The sequence below is a fragment of the Syngnathoides biaculeatus genome, chromosome 18 (genome assembly GCF_019802595.1).
Source record: "Syngnathoides biaculeatus isolate LvHL_M chromosome 18, ASM1980259v1, whole genome shotgun sequence".
Taxonomy (NCBI): Eukaryota; Metazoa; Chordata; class Actinopteri; order Syngnathiformes; family Syngnathidae; genus Syngnathoides; species Syngnathoides biaculeatus.
Window position 1 is genome coordinate 499,435 of NC_084657.1, and position 20,805 is coordinate 520,239.

Sequence of the window (20,805 nt, forward strand, 5' to 3'; positions counted from 1 at the left end):
AAAAAAAAAAAAAGTATATATTTTGAGCTTCGTTTCTAATATGAAAATCCAGAGCACATTAGTGGTAATCATCTCCGGTTTGATGCCTTAATTGTGTTGTGCCCAAATTAAAGTCTGACGAGTGTTGCAGAGATTGTCAATAAAAGATTCTCATTACTGAAACAGGACGACCGTGTTAGCGTTCCCTTTTTTCTTAGATGTTTTGTCTTCTAATAATGTAGCAACATCTTAAAGGGCTTTATATCATAAGCACTTGGAGGTTTTACTGATAACGGAGTTCAATGTTATTTGTATGAAAACAATTTTTCGTGTCGTGTTTTTGCGATATTGCCTTTTGTTTTTATTTCGCTGGTACCAGTACGATTTTGGTGATGAAAAAGGCAATGATTTATTTAAAGATTGCAGAGAAACGTATCTGTACTCGAGCACTTGTCACTTCCTACTACCAGAGGCGCCCCCCCCCGCTCCATACATTTGAAAGCATAGCTACAATTTCAACGGTTTGCGTCGTTCAATTCCATTTTTCCGACTTCCGCCGACGACCGCTATCTCCCAAAGCAATTTTTCATTTCGACTTGCAATACACACGGCACAAGTGACGTCACGTGACCCGGGCGAAATCGCCTTGATTTTGGCAGGTCAAACCTGAATGAAATAAATCGCGCGTATCTCCAACCCACACAGATCCAGTCCGGCTGCGGAATGACGACCAAGTACTGCAAGTACAGAACGTCTCCAAATTCATCCAAGAGGGAAACTCTGATTGTTCGGCAAGGTGATTGGCTGTGAGTATTTGAAAAGTCATTTTCGCGGAGCGACGATTGGTCCTCGTCCCGCCGTCTTCCGGTGACGTCACCGCCCATCCGCTGACATGAGGACGGCGGCGTCGCTCCGAAAAGCGAGAGAAAGAAAACAGGAAAAACCATCGGCGGAAATCTTGGAAACTCAGCACAATTCCCTCAATCGTCCTAAATGTGTCGCTTTCGCTGAAGGAAAAGTCTATTCGTCGACTGGAACCGGCGCGGTCGCGCGGCACAGCCCGTCTTTCGAGTTGATTGTTCTTCGGCTGCTCTCCAACAGTTTTAGCTTGGCTAGCTCGCATTAGCCGGGAATGTGGACTTAGCCCTTGTGCCGCTTTCGGGATTCATAGCGACGCTCTTTAATCCGGTCCCAGTTCTGCCGGTGTCGGTCGGTCGGCGGCGGCGGCGACGACGACGATGGCGACGTCGGCTCTCTACGCCTGTACGAAGTGTAACCAGCGGTACCCGTTCGAGGAGCTGTCGCAGGGGCAGCAGCTGTGCAAGGTTTGCCAGTGTGTCGCCGTCCGTCCGTCGTTGGAAACGTTTAAAAACAAACGTCGGCCGGCAGCCAATAACAAAAAAAAAAAAAAAAAAAAAAGGAGGGGGGGGAGTGAGACGCGCAGCAGCCGAGTCCATCCGACCGACGAACCTTCAGATAACTTGCAAAGAAGAATAGGCCAAAATTTCAGCGTGGAAACCTTCCAAAGATGCACGATGGAGCAGAAACAACCAAAAATATGGAGGCGAGGGAGTCCGAATACGATAGCACGTCACATTTTTGTCAATGGAAAATTGAAATCATGTCCACTTCACAACTACCAGCCATTTTCTAGCGGTCTGGCAAATGAAATTCCAATAAGGTCAAAGGATATGATAGATACATTTGCAAACCATTGTTTGCTTGGTTTTTTTGTTTTTTTTTTTGGGGGGGGGGGACAGTTTAAAAATGCTTCATGTAAAAAAAAAAAAAAAGTTTGTCACCAAGTTCTTGAGAAAATCATCATCATCACAATTTCTGCGCACATTTCATCTTAATTCCCACTACCTCAGAAAAGGGAATTTTATGGGCGTTTGAAGTGTTATCCAACGGAACGGTGAGCACATTGGCCTCACAGTTCTGAAGGCCGGGGTTCAAATCCCAGCCCCCCGCCTATGAATGGTCGTTTTTTTTTTTTTTTCCATCTGCCTTGCAATTGGTTGACGACCAGTTCAGGGTTTTTCCCGCCTCTCGCCACAAGGTCACCGGGATAGGCCCCGGCACCCGTGCGACTCAGGTGAGGATAAGCGTTCTGGTAAACTGAGTTCTCCTTTCCGCAGGTGCTCACAATACACAAAAAGCAACGTCCCAAAAATCCATAACACTGGGATTATCAGAATATTTTCCGAGGTGGAAGTGGGCCCAAATTCAAATGTCTATGTGAGGATGGCTCAAAGTTGTCCACATGAAGCTACTACAATGTTTCTGGAAAGGAAGACACTTGAACAACCATAAAATACAAAATATTCCAATGAGCTGATATTTTCAGAGGTGAAGATTGATGACAGTTTTAAGCTTTTATTCAGCAAATCAATGTTTTAAGACGTCCACGATATGACGTAGTGTTGTTGTACTCGATTGCATGAGATCGCGGCTAGTTTCCAATTTTCCAACAAACGGCACCCCGTGTGAAATGCATAGTAAGGTTGTCAATAATTGAGCGTATGAAAATGATTGACGCTTGTTTTGTGGCCTCAGGAGTGTCGCATCGCACACCCAATCGTGAAGTGCACGTACTGCAGATCCGAGTTTCAGCAAGAAAGGTGAGACTGAATTGATTTTTATTTTTTACTTTATTCGTTCTGTTGTGTTTCTTTCTGGCTTGTTTTCATCTTTTTTTTTTTTTTTTTTTTTTAACAGTAAAACCAATACCATCTGCAAGAAATGCGCCCAGAACGTCAAGCAGTTTGGGACGGTGAGTCCGAACCGCCGTAGACGCTGTCCAATTGCATTCCGTGTACAAGTGATGAGAACTTTTATTTATTTTTTTTTTCCCCAGCCCAAACCGTGTCAGTACTGTAACATCATTGCGGCGTTTATTGGGACCAAGTGCCAACGTTGTACCAACTCTGAAAAGAAATACGGGCCGCCTCAAACCTGCGAGCAGTGCAAACAACAGTGTGCCTTTGACCGCAAGGAGGAAGGCAGGAGAAAAGTAGGAAGCGAGCGGCCGCCGCGTTCGCGACGGCCGCCCGCCCGCCCGCGTCTCATGCGGCCGTCTCGTCCCGCAGGTGGACGGAAAACTTCTGTGCTGGCTCTGCACTCTGTCCTACCGCCGCGTTCTGCAGAAGACCAAGGAACAGAGGAAAGGCTTCGGCTCCTCCAACTCTTCGGCCCTCAACGAGAAAGACCACCATCATCATCATCATCACTCGCTGCAGCACCATCACCAACAAAGACACAGCAGCGCTCACAAGTACGTCGCCTCGTACGCCCGACGACCGCTTCTCGGGTGCTGATTAACGCGACGGGCTGCAGGGTTGCGAGATGCTTCTTAAAAAAACTCATTTGCTCCAAGATGGACGTCTTTAAGAACCTTTGTATACGGTACATTTCATTTCTACCATCGTGAGCAATACATTTACGTTGTCATTTTTTAGAAAGGTAAAATGACTCAATACAGCCGCGTAGTTGGTGACCAAGTGCTCGGCTTGTTCAACAAAATAATGCACACACTTGAAGACTTCTCCTCTTCCACCTCGAGCTCATTTAACGCTATCTGCCAACCTGTTGACAGCTGGGATTGGCTCCAGCGCTCTTGCAACCCTTGTGAGGATAAGCAGGGAAGAACATAGATGGATAGGTGTGTGTACACATGTTTTTTTTTTTTTTTTTTTAAGTTTAAGAAATCTGAATAAGGTTCTCTCCCAACCATCCATCCATTTTCTTAGCCGCTTATCCTCACACGGAGCGCCGGAGCCCGTCCCGGCCGTCGACAGGGCAGGAACCGGTCGCCGGCCAATCGCGGAGACAAAACAGTGGTCACACTCACAATGACACCGATGGGCAATTTAGAGTGTCCAATTAATGTTGCGCGTTTTGGGGACGTGGGAGGAAAGCGGAGCGCCCGCCCGGAGAACGCGCAAACTCCACGCGGGCGGGGGTCGGGATTTGAACCCCGGTCCTCCAGAACCCATTAAAAATATGATGAGGTGAGCCGAAACCTGGGGCAGACCTTGGGACTGGTCTTGAGCACAGGAAAACACAAATTGGCCCCTACTGACAATTGAAGTGTTCACCGAAGCTAACCTCACACAATGAAAATTTCTGAGAACCAAAACGGCAGTTTGAAGAAGACCTCTCGAACGTGAGGCAGACGGCCGTGCTCGACGCGTGCCGAGTTTCTGCTGCAATCGATGGAGAGGCGTTTCCTTTGCAGAGACTTTGTGACAACCGCCATCTGCTTTGTCGTTTGAAGCCTTTATGAGTTTGTTTTCGACCGATTGTACCACGTCATCATGATTAAGGTTATCCGTGTCTTTTGCTAGGCTCAGCGGAAGCCTGAGTCCTGAACAGGAGCAAGGATTGTGGAAGCCCAGGTAAAGCTTGACCCAAAGGCAATGTATTCATTGAATGGATGGCACCAATAAATATTTTGGGGGTTTTTTTTTTTTTTTTTTTTTTTTTTTTTTTTGTGGGGGCGGCCCGACAGCCATAAATCGTCTTCGATCCAAAAAGAGACTCCAAAGAAGAAAGCCAAATTGGAGATGAAGCCATCAAACGGTGACAGGTATAATCCTTCCTTCCTTCCTTGCCGGAAAGCTTTTTCCCCTCCGGGCCTCATCGATTGGTCTGTCCCCCAAACAGCGGTTCAATCACCCAGTCCGTGGACTCGGGAGGAACCGACAACTTCATTCTCATCAGCCAACTGAAAGAAGAGGTGATGTCGCTGAAGAGACTCCTGCAGCAGAGGGATCAGACCATTCTAGACAAGGAACGAAAGGTCGGTGGAGCGCCGCGCCGGTTCTCGGTCGGGTCTCCGTTCCCGGTGCTGACTTTCACGTTTGATTCAAGCTCACAGAACTGAAAGCTGACTTTCAGTATCAAGAGTCCAACATGAGAGTCAAGATGAACCAAATGGAGAAGGCGCACAAAGAGTCGATGGAACAGCAGCAGGTAGTGCTCGCGTTCTTACGGACGGCGGTCAACCAACGATGGAATTCGCAGCAAAAAAAAAAAAAAAAAAAAAGCGACCGCCCCGGTAGACGCAAACGTTTCCTACTTTCTTAGCCCGCTTGGTCCGTCGGGGGGGGGGGGGGGGGGTCAAATTGAAGTTTGACTTCTCCAATAAATGAAGTTGTTGTCTTAGCATGATTAGACATTGTTTATGTCACACTTTGCGCTGCTGCCTTCGTCGTTGAAATAGCACCGATCGGAGTAGGTGAAGCTGGCGGGCGTCACGACTATTTGCATCCACCGCAAACGCTAATTTTAGTGTTGTCCGACATTTCGCTGCTTCAGAACGTTCTAGTCAGACGACGACAGCAGACGGGTGAGTTGGAAGGTGAGATGCCAAAAATTTAGTCAAGTTCACTTGTTGAGCGCGGCGGCTCATCGGTTCCACCCCTAATATTTTGTTCTCCAGAAATAACATAACTCTGTGTATATCTCCGGTGAGTATACGTGAACGGGGTGATGGTTGCCTGTTTCACGTCATCTTTCACTGATTCCTCAGGCGAAGAACAGAGAGCTGATGAAACAAGTGGCCGCGCTGTCCAAAGGGAAAAAGTTTGAGCGGACGGGGAGTTCGCTGCCGCTGCCCTAACAATTTGCCCACCAGCGGGGACGACCTCATTTCCCCACCGGGAAGGCGTTTCCTCTTTGCGCCAGAAACGACGAAGCGGAAGCGCCCTCGAAAACGCCCGGACGCAACTCGGATGTGGGACGGCGCCGTCGTTTATTAGCACTGCCGGCCGAAATGTGGCAAGCATCCACAAATGCTCTGGATTTTCTATGCGTTGCGCACTATTTTTTTATTTATTGGACTCTCTGTCTTGGCTCCCCCAACTGCCAACCCTCCCACCCAACTCGATGTCCTCAAGACAATACTACGCCACATTGGGGGGGTCCTTTAATAGCTATTCTATTTTTCTAAAATATTCTGGAAGATGAGTTTTCCAGAATGGAGAGACTTCACAATATATGCAAACTTTTGGGGAGGGGGGGGGCACACGCCAACACTCCGTCAAGCAGTCGGCGAACCTGTTGAAACTTTTGTGGATGGAAACTCCCCCCTCCCCCTCCCCCTTTGCTGTTTCATCTTGATTGCAACGATTGTAATTCTGCATGATTTTACCAGCGGGTGTTTTTAATTGCCAATTTTAATTTCTTTTTTTTTTAAAAGAAACTCTTTTAAACGTATGACATTGGGGTCAGCTGTTGTATATTTCAACTCTTGCTTGTGTATGTTTTAGTGAGTATAGTATGTGTACGGTGAGGCCAGGTGCATTGATCATTTATAGGTTTTGCAAAAAAAAAAAAAAAAAACCACTCCCTTCACGTCTTTATTATTGGGCCGTTTCATACTTTGCTGTCAAACAACATTTTTGTATCTCTTCCCCCCCCCCCCCCAACCCCCCGAACCAAGTGTTTTAAAAACAATTAAATCTGGTTAGAATCCACTCTCTTCTGGAAATAAGTGTTCAACCACTGGCAATTCCTTCCTTTTTGCAAAGTCCACCACCATCTGGTACTTACGGTTTCCTTTGCCCGCATGTCCATTGAAATCTGCACCAATCGCAGCTTTCTCTCTGTCTGGGATGCTCAGGACTACTTTGTCTCGTTCAACTCTAGGTCAAATCCTACCTGTGGGGCCACAGCTGCTAAATGGCATTATACGCAATCCCCTCAATTTCAAATTTCACCCTGATCATTGGATCCGATGCTCTTTTCACCTCCGGGCTATTCTTAGCCAGCTCGTCTTTTGTAAAAGAACCCCTACTCCATGATAAAATAGTTTAAACCCTGCACCTAAACTTCTCGCCTTACTCCCTTCCCACCTGCTCTCTTGGATGCCCAACATATCAAGCTTACGGGTCGGGTCAACTAACTGCTCATGCGGTGTATATCTCATCCATTCAAAAACGCTTTCGTTTCTTGTGTTTGTAAATGATTGAAACGCATGGATTTGACGACAATAATTGACGTCTTGTGAGCTCTCAGCTGGTTGACGACCCCACCCCGTCTGCCACTGGGTAATTTCCCACGGAAACTTACTTTTGACGCGTCTCTTCCTCTCGAGCACCGCCACCGCGCTGGCTCGAAAACGGGCCCATGACCCGCCTGGTCCACATTCGCGTATCACATTTTCCGCCTCGCTTGCAAACGTCGGATCGGAAAATGAACGAGTGCGGATTCTGGCACGGGTTACGGTCGGAATATTCATGCAATTTAAAAAGACGGACTTCCGTCTGTAAACGGTTGGTTCGGTGGGACCGTCGACCTTTTCAACACGGCCCCCTGCTGTGACAGCAGCACCCTGTGGACTTTGTCACAATCTGCGTCACGGCGAATGCCGCGGAAAAGAAGTAACACCGGAAGTATATGCCGCGCTTCCGGTTGGCTTTCGTTCGCTTTGCTAACCTGCAACCCTTCTTGCGGCGGTGCCGCGGGCGCGAACCAGCATCGGCACCGCCACCACCAACAACAACAACGACTACTACTATCCGAACTTATTCAAGAGGAGACTGGAAGTGGAAACAGTTTCGAAATAATTGGCGCAACTAGCGAAACCGACCGAAGCGCCGGTGAACTATTTCGTGGGCGCGTTGTTGTTCGCAAATCTGTTTGGGACGCACTTCATGTGTTTTACACATTGAAGGGTGATGCGGATGCGTATATTGAATACATTATGAGAAAGCTCCTTGAGGACTAATCGGCAAGATCGTGTAAGGTGAGTGGAAAAACTTGCTGCTTTTGTCATAGGGTCACGAGCTACCCAATGTTTAATCCACAGTGCCATCGGAGCAAAAGTTATTATTTCAAGTATTCCAAAAAAAAAAAGAAATAAAATACATTGCATGTTGGTACCTAATATATATTGCCGCCAAATGCAATCAGAATGGTGATCTGCAGTCACTGTTATGAATTATTATGATTAAAGGCGTACTTCTGCCTATGTACATAAGTATTTGCGCCAGGTCTCAAATGTATACTTTTTTATTTTTTTCCCCGTCGCAGAATGTCCGACTCGGACAGTGACGAGGATCAAGATCGCCCTTTCTCCATTACCGGCTTCTTGTTTGGGAACATAAATGAAGACGGTCAACTCGAGGACGACAGCGTCCTGGACAATGTGAGTGTTATTTCTCTCTCGCTCCGCGTTCGTGTCTCAGGTTAGTGAACCGGCAGCATTTTTTTTTTTTTTTTTGGTGTCGATTGCGTCCACTCTTCGACCCAGGAGTCAAAAAAGCATCTGGCCGGTTTGGGTAATCTGGGTCTGAGTTCCCTCATCACGGAGATCACTGCCAACGAGGATGACGAGCAAGAGGAAAGTAAAACTCCCACCAGTGTGGATGCCGAGGGTGAGTGGAAATAAAAGAGCGCGTTAATACCTGGAGAAGGAAGGTGCCGTGGGTGTCATTGTCGCCCTTTCCTCGGTCCAGGATGGGTGAAAAGCACAGAAGATGCCGTTGATTATTCTGACATCAGTGAGGTTGCTGAGGATGAAACCCGGAAGTACCGGCAGGCCATGGGATCTTTGCAGCCCTGCAGGAAAACGGGTGAACCTCTCAAAGCCACAATCCTCCCATTGCTTACACACTAGTTAGTTGACTGAAAGAGGAACTCAGAGGATGATGAAACCTTTCTGACATTATGTTGACATTTTGATCAAATTGGATAATCCCAGATGATGAAGACGACTACGACGCAGACTGCGAGGATATCGATGCCAAGCTCATGCCGCCTCCGCCGCCGCCGAGCCTTTCCGCAGCTGTTAAAAAGGAAGAGCCGCCGTCTCAGACTGCAAACGGTGAGGACGATTGTCGTCGCTGCCGTGAAGTACTTGTTATTTGACTTCATCCCGAGATGGGCGGATATTTGATTTATTCTTCCGAGAATCTTCCATCGAGTTGAAAAGCCAAACAAAATGATCTCGTATGTTGACTAACCGGGCCAGCGTTGTGTAATTCTTTTCTGATTTGAATAGAATTTGCAATGCCTGCGCTCCAATGAACTTTCAAACGTGGAACATTCCATTCAAAAGCCTTATTTCAATTGATCACAAAAGAAATTTGTAAGAACTGGAAGATCCTATTACATTTTGCATATAGATCAAACTTTTTTCTTAATATTTTCACAGTGGACAAATATTCCATTCCAGGCAACTCCCACTCCCTTAACCAAATAATAAAAAGTCATTTCACTTTAACGTAAATGTAATGTGACGGGCGCATGTCTGTTCAATGATGACATTCCCTCTCCTCACAGTCGGGGAAGAGGGGGACGGTATCATCCTGCCGTCCATCATCGCACCTTCGTCTACTGCTGAGAAGGTGGACTTCAGCAGTTCCTCCGACTCCGAGTCCGAAACGGAGCGCCCCGGGCCAGGTTCTGGTCCCGCCGGCCCTCCGGACAGGCTCACCCTCCCGCTCGCCGGCATCATGCAGAAAGACGCCGCCAAAGCGCTGCCGGGTGTCACAGAGCTCTTCCCGGAGTTCAGACCCGGAAAGGTCGCGACGATATTCATTTATCATACAGACCATTTAACGTATATTTTTACAGCAGTCAAAGACTAACAGGCGGGCGGGCGGGCGGGCGCCTTTTGGGATCCCAGGTTCTGAGGTTCTTGCGGCTGTTTGGCCCGGGGAAGAACATGCCGTCAGTATGGCGGAGCGCCCGCAGGAAGAAGAAGCGGAAGCACCGGGATGTTCAGCCCGGGACGCCGCCGCCTGAGGGAGAGCTGGCGGACCAGGAGCAGGAGAATAAGTCTGGCTGGCTTTACGACTTCGCAAACCCTCCGCCCCCTGAGCAGTGTCTCTCCGACGATGAGGTAGACATTCCAGCTCCAGGAATTGGACTCGTCGGTGCCCTCGTGTGATCGATCCCAAATTGTCCGCGAAATTCAGATAACTATGATGGCGCCCGTGGAGTCCAAGTTCTCGCAAAGCTGCAGCGACGGAGACAAGGAGGCCGAATCGCGGCCTAAAGTTGCCGAATGGCGGTACGGGCCCGCTCAGCTCTGGTACGACATGATGGGGGTCCCCGAGGACGGGAGCAGTTTCAATTACGGCCTCAAGCTGAAGGAAAACGAGTCCGGCGAGCGTCGGGAGCAGAACGCGCTCGAAGAAACGACAACGGCCGCCAAGGAGGTTGCCGGGCCCGTGTCGCCGGAGGTCAGAGTCGGGCGGCGCTTATTGCTGAGCGATTTTGCGTTCATGCTTTTTGCAGGACAGGAAGCGGCAGGACGGTCAAGGCGGCCGCGGGAACGAGGGCGAGGAGGGCACGTCGGCCCTGGAGAACGAGCTCTTCTTGATGGTGACGCAACTGCAGTGGGAGGACGACATCATCTGGAACGGGGAGGACGTCAAGCACAAGGGCACCAAGACGCAACGTGCCAGTCTCGCGGGGTGGTTGCCCTCCAGCATGACCCGCAACGCCAACGCTTACAACGCACAACAGGGTGAGTTGCCACCCTTGTGAGTTGACTTGCGTGCAGCACCCTGACAATGCTTCAAAGGTAAATTGTGTTTCTGTGTTGGACCTTTCAGGTCTGGCGAGAAGCAATTCCCAGTTGGTGCCGCCCACGCCGCCTCTCATGACCAAAACCTTGTCAATAACCGGCTTGAAGCGGGATAAAAACAGCCACGATCATTCATGTGGGTTTTGTTCCCCGGACACAAACGGCCAAAGAGCTTCTTTTCTTACCCGGATGCCTTTTGGCCTGTGCAGGCCATCAGGAAGACGACGCTCCTTGGTTCTCCATTTTCCCCATTGACAACGAAGAGTTGGTGTACGGGCGCTGGGAAGACAACATTATCTGGGACGATCAGGAGATGGATCACTACCTCACTCCTCCGGTTCTGACGCTGGATCCCAACGATGAGAACATCATTCTTGGTACGTATATATTTTTTTTTCTCTTTGACGGTATTCAACGGTATGCAAGAGGCACTTTGAGACAGTTCTCCCTCGCCGAGAATTCATTCAAATGTGTCAAGTCAACGTTTCAGAAATTCCCGACGAAAAGGAAGCATCGACGTCCCACTCCCCATCCAAAGAGAATAAGAAGGAAACTGCCATCAAAAAGAGTCGCATCCTGCTCGGGAAGACGGGCGTCATCAAAGACGAGCCGCAACAGGCGAGTCGTCCGATCGAGTCCAAAGGTTTTTGATCGTGACAAAGATCGCTGTCGGATGCAGATCTGCTGAATCTTGAATCTTGACAAATGTCCACCGGTTGCCTTTCACTTTCTGCAAGGATGTTCACGAATCAGTTCTCTCCGCTCAGAACATGTCCCAGCCTGAGGTGAAAGACCCCTGGAACCTCTCCAACGACGAGTTCTACTACCCCAAGCAGCAAGGTCTGAGGGGGACATTTGGAGGGAACATCATTCAGGTGAGATGAGGAGAAAATTTCACGCCGACTGTCACGCTTTGAATTTTTTTTTTTTTCCCCCCCATTTCTGCCACAGCATTCCATCCCAGCGCTGGAGCTGAGGCAGCCCTTTTTCCCCACCCACATGGGACCGATGAAGTTGCGGCAGTTCCACAGATCCACCTTGAAGAAGTACTCGTTTGGACCTCTGGCCCAGCCCGGTCCCCACCCTGTCCAGCCGCTGCTCAAGCACATCAAAAAGAAGGCCAAGGTGAACGGGACGCTGCGCTTTGGTTTTGCCCTTTGGCCGCACGCACTCCCGACGCTGAGCACGCGACCTCGACTCCGCGTCCGAATAGATGCGGGAGCAGGAGCGGCAGGCGGCAGGAGGTGGGGACATGTTCTTCATGCGGACCCCGCAGGACTTGACGGGCAAAGATGGAGATCTGATCCTGGCAGAGTACAGCGAAGAATACCCGCCTCTCATTATGCAAGTTGGCATGGCCACCAAGATTAAAAACTACTACAAGAGGGTAGGTGTCATGTCGGGCGACGTTCCACGACCGTCGAATGGATTTTCAGAATTCGTTGCGTCGGCTTTCTTTGTTTCTGCTTCACAAAGAAACCTGGAAAGGATCCTGGCGCGCCAGATTGCAAATATGGTGAAACCGTCTACTGCCACACTTCCCCTTTTCTGGGCTCTCTGCACCCTGGCCAGCTGCTCCAAGTTAGCATTGGCGCACTCACAACGTCCACTATGCCGTCAACCTTTTTACTCATTTGTCTTTCGTCTCCCCCCCCCCCCCCCCAGGCTTTTGAAAACAACCTCTTTCGCGCCCCCATCTACCTGCACAAGATGCCAGAAACAGATTTTTTGGTCATCAGAACCCGCCACGGTTACTACATCAGAGAAATTGTGGACATCATGGTGGTCGGTCAGGCGTGCCCCTTATACGAGGTTCCCGGGCCCAACTCCAAACGAGCCAACACCCACATCAGAGACTTCCTCCAAGTATGCCGACGCATTTCAGTCTGCGGCGTGGTTCCGATGCTTAACTGCCGACGGCGTACTCCGCAGGTGTTCATATATCGCTTGTTCTGGAAGAGCAAGGACCGTCCGCGGCGAATCCGCATGGAGGATATCAAGAAAGCTTTTCCCGTGCACTCTGAGAGCAGCATCAGGAAACGACTCAAGCTCTGTGCAGACTTCAAACGCACAGGTACAAATCGGGCGGTCGATCCCACGGCTCGGCGAGCGGTTGAAGCGTCTGAGCGGGGAAAGCTCTGATTGTCGCCGACTGCCGGCGGTCCCTCCGTTTTGTTGTCGTGTCGACGGCAGGCATGGACTCCAACTGGTGGGTGCTGAAGCCCGACTTCAGGTTGCCCACAGAGGAAGAGATCCGAGCCATGGTGTCTCCGGAGCAGTGCTGCTCTTACTACAGCATGCAGGTGGCCGAGCAGAGACTCAAGGTGAAAACCTCGATGAACGAGTAAGCGTCGCGCAGTCTTGTCAGCTTTTAACGCCGCCTTCGCCAAACTCAACAACAAAGGATGCTGGATACGGCGAAAAATCCTTCTTTGCACCAGAGGAGGAGAACGAAGAGGACTTTCAGATGAAGATTGATGACGAGGTAGGCGTTTCAATCGCGTTCCGTAGCGTAACCGTGCTCGACCTGCCTGGTTCGTGCTCATCCATTTTTCCCGGTATTAGGTGCGAACAGCTCCCTGGAACACGACGAGAGCCTTCATCTCTGCCATGAAGGGGAAGTGCCTGCTGGAGGTTACCGGTGTGGCCGACCCCACGGGCTGCGGAGAAGGTTTCTCCTACGTCAAAGTGCCCAACAAGCCCACTCAGCAGAAGGTGCCCCCGTGCGAAATGCAAATTGTGTAATCTGTCTGCGTGAAAGACGCTCCGTGGGCCGTCTCCCTGACCTCAATCAAACAATTTGGAGATGGTGACCTCCCAAAAATCCCAAATCTTGTTAGAGGCAGAGTCAGGCAAGCGAACATGCAAAAGCACTCATCTGAAACCTGTTGTGCAGCTTCCCGGCGAACCCGTTTGGAGGTTTTAATCGGCGAGGCTTCGGTCACGTCGAAAGGCCCAATGGTCTCGCAAACGGCCTGAACACGAGCGTCCTTCCCCGTCGTCGTCGTCCAAAATGAAATCCGCCGAGCTCGCGTTTCGGCCTCCGAGCGCTCGTCATGGGCGGACGTTGTTTTCAGGACGACAAGGAGCCCCAGCCTGCTAAGAAAACGGTGACGGGGACGGATGCCGATTTGAGGAGACTGTCACTGAAGAATGCCAAGCAGCTCCTGCGCAAGTTCGGCGTACCCGAAGAAGAAGTAAGTCTGCGCGATCCCACTTCTTTGATCAATGCGTTACCGATTTCACTGTCCGCCAGATCAAAAAGCTCTCACGCTGGGAAGTGATTGACGTCGTAAGAACCATGTCGACGGAGCAGGCGCGTTCGGGAGAAGGCCCCATGAGCAAGTTTGCCAGGGGCTCCCGGTTCTCCGTTGCGGAGCACCAGGAACGCTACAAGGAAGAATGCCAGAGGATCTTTGACCTGCAGAACAAGTAAGACGGACGCTTTTGTTCGGGATTGTGGATGCTTTGGAAACTTCAACACCACCGCGCGGCGGGGGTCTGCACCCCAGGGTGCTGGAGTCCACGGAGGTGCTCTCCACAGACACGGACAGCAGCTCAGCAGAGGACAGCGACTTTGAGGAAATGGGAAAGAACATCGAGAACATGCTGCAGAACAAGAAGACCAGCTCGCAGTTGTCGCGCGAGCGAGAGGAACAGGAGAGGCGGGAGCTGCAAAGGATGCTGATGGGGGAGGAGAGTGACCGGGACAACAAGGGACGCAAGGAGCGCCGCAAAATCTTGTGTAGGTCCTGGTCACTCGCCGCGGCCTCCTTCGCGACACAATTGTTCTTCGTCCGAAATCTGCAATCTGCGTAAACCGTGGCCCTCTTTCCGTCCTGACACAGCTCGGCCAGTTGAAAGTTGCAAAAGAAACGTACGCATCTTCATCCTGTTTTCGTTGCTCACGGGTACAATCGCGGGACGCTGGCTAAGATACTCAAATACAAGCGAGAAATAGAGCGCAGTTATTTGACCAAATTCAGCAAGTGCGCGTTGAAAGCGACAGAGCACACGTGAGCTTGTTGGTCGGCATGGTGTCACGTTAGACGAATCAATGCGTGATTCGTTTTCATCACGTTTCCCAGGATCAGGATGATTTGAAAGAATAACTGACTCCCCCGTCTGGGAAGCGTTTGTTGCACGTTCTTTGGTCAAGATGCAAACTTTGAAACCCAAAATCTCCAAACTTAGTGGCGTACGCGGGCATTCCCGAATCCCAAAGCCGCATAAGCGCCGCGTTTACGCACCTTCACTTGTTTGCGCTAATTGTACGTCACGTGTGCTTCCTTTGCCTGCGCAGCCAGCTCGCTGTCCACCAGCTCTCACAAGGATGACGACACGTCCTCGGTCACCAGCCTGAACTCCGCGGCCACGGGACGGCGACTAAAGATCTACAGAACATTCCGGGACGAGGAGGGCAAGGAATACGTTCGCTGCGAAACCGTGCGCAAGTCCGCCGTCATTGACGCCTACACCAGGATCAGGACCACCAAGGATGACGAATTCATGTCAGTAACTCCATTTGGAGCTTCTCGTGAGTTTGGATCAGGTTTTGCGTCGTGATTCGAGGCACCCGTCATCCGCGAGCTCGGCCTGCGAGGGACATTGCAAGAAAAACTCTTTCGTTCCATTGAATTGCATCTTGGATTTTGTGCCTGATCGAAGCTCCTTACGTGTGCAACCGGAAGACCGCGTGACCCTTCTTCCCCCTTCTTGTTCAGACGGAAGTTTGCCCTCTTCGATGAGCAGCACAGAGAAGAAATGCGGAAGGAGCGACGGCGTATCCAGGAGCAGCTGAGGAGGCTGAAGCGGAACCAAGAGAAGGACAAGTTCAAGGGCCCTCCGGAAAAGAAGTCCAAGAAGATGAAAGAGAGACCAGACCTCAAGGTAAAAGTAAGCTTGTTGCCCACATTAAGTCCCACATCCCACTTTTCCTCTCGCTGGTTTGATGCTGCGGTCCCGACGTTTCCGTTGCCCGGCCGGCCGAGCTTTTCTTCACGCTCCTGAATGTTTGCGTCTCTCCCTCAGTTAAAATGCGGCGCGTGTGGCGCCATCGGCCACATGAGGACGAACAAGTTCTGCCCGCTGTACTATCAAACCAATGCGCCTCCTTCCAACCCGGTCGCCATGACAGAAGAGCAGGAGGAGGAGCTGGAGAAGACGGTCATCCACAACGACAACGAAGAATTGATTAAGGTGGAAGGCACCAAGATCGTGCTCGGCAAGCAGCTCATCGAAAGGTTAGCGCGTTGCGTCTTCGCGTGGCTGCGAATGTTGCTCCGACCTTTTATTTTGGCACCCAACAGCGCCGATGAGGTGCGCAGGAAGTCTTTGGTGCTCAAGTTCCCCAAGCACCAGCTCCCGCCAAAGAAGAAGAGACGAGTGGGCAACGCTGTCCACTGTGACTATCTAAACGCAAGTAGCAGTCGCGCTTTACAACTCGCCTTGACGCCAAACGGAACGGGGGGCAATTTTGAAACTCAAACGTATGTGACGGTCGCTACTTGTAGAAACCGCACAAGGCGATCCACCGCAGACGCACTGACCCCATGGTGACCTTGTCCTCTGTGCTGGAGAGCATCATTAACGACATGCGGGACCACCCCAACGTAAGCGCTGCGCCGCGCCGCTTCCGACCTTTTCGGCAACGTTTGACACGCGCGATACAGACAAAGGCCCTCCCTCCCCTCCCCGAAACAGACGTATCCGTTCCACACGCCGGTAAATGCCAAGGTCGTGAAGGACTACTACAAGATCATCACGCGGCCCATGGACCTGCAGACGCTCCGCGAGAATGTCCGCAAACGCATGTACCCGTCCAGGGAGGAGTTCCGGGAAGCGGTTGAGCTCATCTTCAAGAACAGCGCCACCTACAACGGTAGCCAAGATGCGCATTTTAGCAATTTCGTCGGGCCCGAGTATTCACAGCACCGCCGACACCGTGATCTTTCTTTCCAGGAGCCAAACATCCCATCACGCAAGTGGCGCAGTCCATGCTGGATCTTTGCGACACGAAGCTGAAAGAGGTAAGCAAGCCAAGGTGGCCGCTCTTTGTCTCCCTCGGGGTTGAAAGAGACGCTTCTTCACCGTTCACAGAAGGAGGACAGACTGGTCCGGCTGGAAAAAGCCATCAATCCTTTGCTGGATGACGACGATCAGGTGGCTTTCTCCTTCATCCTGGACAACATCGTCACCCAGAAGATGATGGTCGTTCCTGATGTAAGCGTCCCCCGACTTCAAGTTGTTGCTTTTCTTGCTTGAACAAAGCGTCCGTCTGCTCACTTGCTTTCGCAGTCGTGGCCGTTTCACCATCCCGTCAACAAAAAGTTTGTGCCGGATTACTACAAGGTGATTATAGACCCGATGGACTTGGAGACCATCCGCAAGGTGAGGTCCGAAACGGGCGAAAGTCCTTCCCCCGACCCCACCCCTGTCACGTGACGTGACGGAACCCTTTCAAACGACGTGTTTGGAATCAACAGAACATCTCCAAGCACAAGTACCAGAACAGAGACGCCTTCCTGTCGGACGTCACGCTCATCCACACAAACAGCGTCAAGTACAACGGTAAATGTTTCTCCCCCTGCGGCACGTTGCGTCCAAGTCGCAATGGCGCAACCGTCTCCTTTGCGCGTCTCCCACAGGTCGGGACAGCCCGTACACCAAGACGGCGCTGGACATCATCGGCGTGTGCAGACAAACTCTGGATGAGGTTTGAAGACGCGTAACTTTGCGAGCGGGAGGAAATGACGGACGACTGACTGCTTTATTTTCATTTTATGTTACCGCTACGCTACCCCGGGCCAAACGCGCCTGACAAACTTGTTTGTGTGTAACTTGCACTTTACTACAAAATAGTAGCCAAGTTAATATTGTTCTGCAATTAAGAAGCAAAGTGAAGAAGGTTTCGTCGTCGAATTCGCCACCCAAAGCAGGGCGGAAATCCGCACCGTTCCGATGTGCTTTTTGTCCCGCGCCGGCAGTACGACGAACATTTGACCCAGCTGGAGAAGGACATCTCCACGGCCAAAGAGGCGGCTCTGGACGCCGCGGACTTCGAGAGTCTGGAGATGGCTCACGGCTCCTACATGATGGCGCAGGTGCGACGACCGTAAAGTTTCACAAGCGATTAGGCAAGAATCTTGCTTCGCAACTGACTTGTAGCTGTCGAATTGACGTTGATTTAAGGCCAATTATTATTATTCAGACCTGACCACGACGTCACTTTTTGTTACAATGCAAAAAAAATTCAAGGGCGAGTATTTCTTTTGCTGACACGTCGGGCGATGGATGTTAACCGTAAAGGAGCGTTGCCGCGCTAAGAGTTTTGCGTCTGGTTTCAGTACGACGATTTGGACAAGGACCTGGCCGCGGGCAAAGGCTCGTTCATGGACTTACAGAGGCTGGCCGCGTCTTCGCCTTACATGGCCCAGGTAGGACTGCGACCGGGTGGCCGTTTTGGAACAAGTAAGCGCTCATCGCGTAATGCTGCTCCTTTTCCTTCACTCTCGTCCCTCGGTCCGACTTGTCCGCCGTGCGTTTTCCTCTCTGTTGCGGCCCGCCCGGCGGTGGCACCTGAGATTTGGGAGAGAAGACGGTAGCGGGAGTCGCTCCGCCTCTCCTCAGTCCTCCCTCTGACGAGGGCGCTCGCGGGCGGCGTCTACAGAGGAGGCCCTGCGTTGTTTGGCCAGAAGTTGGGAGATCTTTTTGGTGCGCGCGCGCTCTTGAACTGGTTGTGTTCCTCAGGCTCGCCATGGCAGAAGGCTCAGGGAAGAAGAATCCGATGTGGATATCGAAGGCTTTGAGGAGGAAGATGACGGCAAACCCAAAACACCTGCCCCCGTGAGTACTGCGCTACCAACTTTTCGCCACTCAATCTCTGCGGTTTGTGATCCGCTCAAATGATCATCGCCAGTCCGAATCGCAAACTTTGCCCTTCCGTGACGCGCTCGCGCTCGTCTTTGCAGGCGGAGGACGCGGACGGGGATCTGGAGGACGACGACGACGACGACGACGAGGACGAGGACGAGATGCTGCTGCCGCCTCGCAGACGTATGCACAGCCGGCAGGACGAGGAAGACGACAGGAGATCCGACCCCCTCGCCCACGCCAGCGTCTTATATCAGGACCTGCTCATGTCCGACGGAGAGGATGACGCCAGTGAGGAGGAGGGCGACAATCCGTTCTCCTGTAAGCGAAGCGAACACGACGGGCGTCACGGAGTCATCGTTGTGTGACGCTAACGTGCACCGCCTTGCGCCCCCGTTAGCCATCCATTTATCGGAGAGCGGCAGCGACTCTGACAGAGAGGCGGAAGCGCGAGCTCCGCCTCCGCGGCGGGCCCAGGAGACGGCGCGCATGGCCATGGAGCAGGACGAGAGCATGATGTCGTACGAAGGCGACCGGGCCGACGACGGGCCCCACGTGGAAGACAGCAACGTCAGGTGCCGGAGCCCGACGAAAAGAAGACGGACGGCCAAAAGCCGTTTTGCTCTTCTCACTGCCTCGCGTTTCAGTTACGGCAGCTTCGAGGAGAGCCGCGGTCGCGTGCGGCCCTCGGCCAGGGGGAACGCGCAAGACGATGGGATCAGCGAGGAGGAGGACGAGGAGGACGAGGACGAGGAGGACGACGACGAGGAGGACGGCGACGACGACGACGACCACGCGCGGAGGAGAGCGCCGGTGCCGCATTCTCAGGTTGCAGCAGACGAGAGCGTAAATTTGTGTCAAGATGGGCCCAATTTTCATCTGATGGTCGGAAATGTTTTCAAACAAAGCCCCCGATGATGAGTGTGTTTCTTTGACAAGTTGAAATGTTTTGGAATGCGCTCTTCCGAGTGACGATGCAGAGTTTTGAGGCAATCAAAAGCGACGTCATATATTTTCTCTGTTGTAAAAAAAAAAAAAAAACAACACCCCCGAGTATGATGCAGCTGTGTGATATTTGGGCCTCTTTTTTTTTTTGCCTCCAGTATGACGAGAAAGAAGGCAGATGGTCATTTATGGACTTGGAGAGGCCCACCCCGACGCCTGCGCCGTACGCGCAGCAGGTAGGACAGCAGGAAGTTGTTTTTTAGCGATTGATTTTCAGAACGGCCCTCTTCCGACCCCCCCCCCCCCCGAAAATGTTTTCTTCCGCGCCAGTCGCTAATGATTTACCCACCCCCACCCCCACCCCCCATGCGCAACAGCCGTGGCAGCTCCGAGGAAACGGACAAGACCACGGCAACAGCGAGGAGGAGGAGGAGGAGGAGGAGGACGAAGAGGAGGAAGCGCGGAGGCGAGGTCCTGCCGTACTTTCGCAGGTTCAGCTCAGCGAGGATGAGGAGAGCGAAGGATTCCGATCGGTGGGAGGAGACAGCGACGTGGACTCGGACTAGATTGCGATACGGAGAGCCCGATCGGGCGTGACGTCGACATTTAGTCTGGAACTAGATTGGAGATTGTTTGGTCAGCCACCTTTGGCGACTTCTTGCACCTTTAGTGGTTAGCATCATTGTACATGGACGTTTTGTAACCTTTATTTTCCAGCGGCAAGTCATCCATTTTTCAGGAAACGTTAATCGCTAATCGAGTTGTACGTTTCTGTAAGTTAGGAATCAACTTGAATTTTCTCCAACTTTACAGAAGCTTTCTTTATTGAGCAAAACGGAAAATGGTGTCAAGTACGGTATTTGCTTTTTACTGATCGAACAGCAACCACGCAAAAGCTTTTGGAGACTGACGGCGATCAAGTTTGTCAAATCTGCAACGGATGTGTCACAGTTGTGCGTTTTTGGACGGTGGTCAAAAATCCATATTTAGCTCTTATTTTTCACACTCACAAATGACCATCGTTGGTGCTTTTACTTTTTACAAGTATCTTATTAGATCTATTTTAAGGACGGGCAGTGCTGCACATGCCCCAAAAAAAAACGGTTTTGTAGTTTTGGGCAGTCGAACAACACAACCGGCCTTCCGATGATGCCAAAGAAGGTCAGAGCGTCGATGACCGAGGTTCAAATCCCGGCCCTGCCCGTGTGGCGTTTGCACGTTCTCCCCGTCCGTGCCTGCGTGGCTTTCCTCCCAAATCCCCCACAAAAACACGCTTGCATTCGTCGGAGGCCCCAAATTGCGTGACTATTGTCTGTCCTGCGATTGGGCGGCGACCAGCTCAGGGCGTATCCCGCATTGACGGCTGGGATTGACCCTGATGCGGATAAGCGGCTCAGAAAAAGAAGTGGGATGTGCCGTTTAAAAAGGTGCCATCCTGAAGGACACGTGGGCCATCCAGTCACCGACGG

The 20,805-nt window shown here is 51.4% G+C and overlaps 2 protein-coding genes across 5 annotated transcripts; both read left to right on the forward strand.

Moving 5' to 3' along the window:
- Positions 1-791: 791 nt before the first annotated feature.
- fam76b (family with sequence similarity 76 member B) lies at positions 792-6,458 on the forward strand. The gene is made up of 10 exons (XM_061803575.1): positions 792-1,304; positions 2,536-2,600; positions 2,698-2,752; positions 2,837-2,992; positions 3,069-3,253; positions 4,326-4,376; positions 4,490-4,567; positions 4,645-4,780; positions 4,852-4,953; positions 5,513-6,458. The coding sequence occupies exons 1-10, from the start codon at positions 1,218-1,220 to the stop codon at positions 5,600-5,602; spliced, it is 1,005 nt and encodes a 334-aa protein (XP_061659559.1). The 5' UTR covers positions 792-1,217; the 3' UTR covers positions 5,603-6,458.
- A 948-nt stretch (positions 6,459-7,406) lies between these two features.
- taf1 (TAF1 RNA polymerase II, TATA box binding protein (TBP)-associated factor) lies at positions 7,407-20,170 on the forward strand. Of its 4 annotated transcripts, none has more exons than XM_061803541.1 (43): positions 7,407-7,729; positions 8,017-8,131; positions 8,237-8,360; positions 8,442-8,558; positions 8,687-8,809; positions 9,268-9,509; positions 9,614-9,829; positions 9,906-10,148; positions 10,228-10,459; positions 10,548-10,655; positions 10,729-10,896; positions 10,998-11,137; positions 11,287-11,394; positions 11,471-11,644; positions 11,733-11,906; positions 11,996-12,100; positions 12,185-12,385; positions 12,452-12,593; positions 12,713-12,843; positions 12,924-13,004; positions 13,085-13,234; positions 13,597-13,716; positions 13,776-13,951; positions 14,032-14,264; positions 14,823-15,030; positions 15,244-15,415; positions 15,551-15,762; positions 15,829-15,937; positions 16,033-16,131; positions 16,223-16,400; positions 16,481-16,548; positions 16,619-16,741; positions 16,817-16,909; positions 17,005-17,089; positions 17,167-17,234; positions 17,506-17,622; positions 17,866-17,955; positions 18,269-18,364; positions 18,490-18,712; positions 18,792-18,966; positions 19,039-19,219; positions 19,495-19,572; positions 19,714-20,170. In XM_061803541.1, the coding sequence occupies exons 2-43, from the start codon at positions 8,018-8,020 to the stop codon at positions 19,900-19,902; spliced, it is 6,186 nt and encodes a 2,061-aa protein (XP_061659525.1). In that variant the 5' UTR covers positions 7,407-7,729; position 8,017; the 3' UTR covers positions 19,903-20,170. The 4 variants fall into 4 exon arrangements, with proteins under 4 accessions (XP_061659525.1, XP_061659526.1, XP_061659527.1 ...); XM_061803542.1 differs by having other exon boundaries at positions 15,244-15,409; positions 19,714-20,167; XM_061803543.1 differs by having other exon boundaries at positions 11,010-11,137; positions 19,714-20,167.
- The last annotated feature ends 635 nt before the right edge of the window (positions 20,171-20,805 follow it).

Bases quoted from the DNA above. Each gene is read 5' to 3' on its own strand.
- fam76b (XM_061803575.1), top strand. From the start codon at position 1,218: ATGGCGACGTCGGCTCTCTACGCCTGTACGAAGTGTAACCAGCGGTAC. The intron at 3,254-4,325 runs GTACGTCGCCTC...GTCTTTTGCTAG, and splicing joins AGACACAGCAGCGCTCACAA to GCTCAGCGGAAGCCTGAGTC. The intron at 4,377-4,489 runs GTAAAGCTTGAC...GCGGCCCGACAG, and splicing joins CAAGGATTGTGGAAGCCCAG to CCATAAATCGTCTTCGATCC.
- taf1 (XM_061803541.1), top strand. From the start codon at position 8,018: ATGTCCGACTCGGACAGTGACGAGGATCAAGATCGCCCTTTCTCCATT. The intron at 9,830-9,905 runs GTAGACATTCCA...CGCGAAATTCAG, and splicing joins AGTGTCTCTCCGACGATGAG to ATAACTATGATGGCGCCCGT. The intron at 18,713-18,791 runs GTAAGCGAAGCG...CGCCCCCGTTAG, and splicing joins GGGCGACAATCCGTTCTCCT to CCATCCATTTATCGGAGAGC.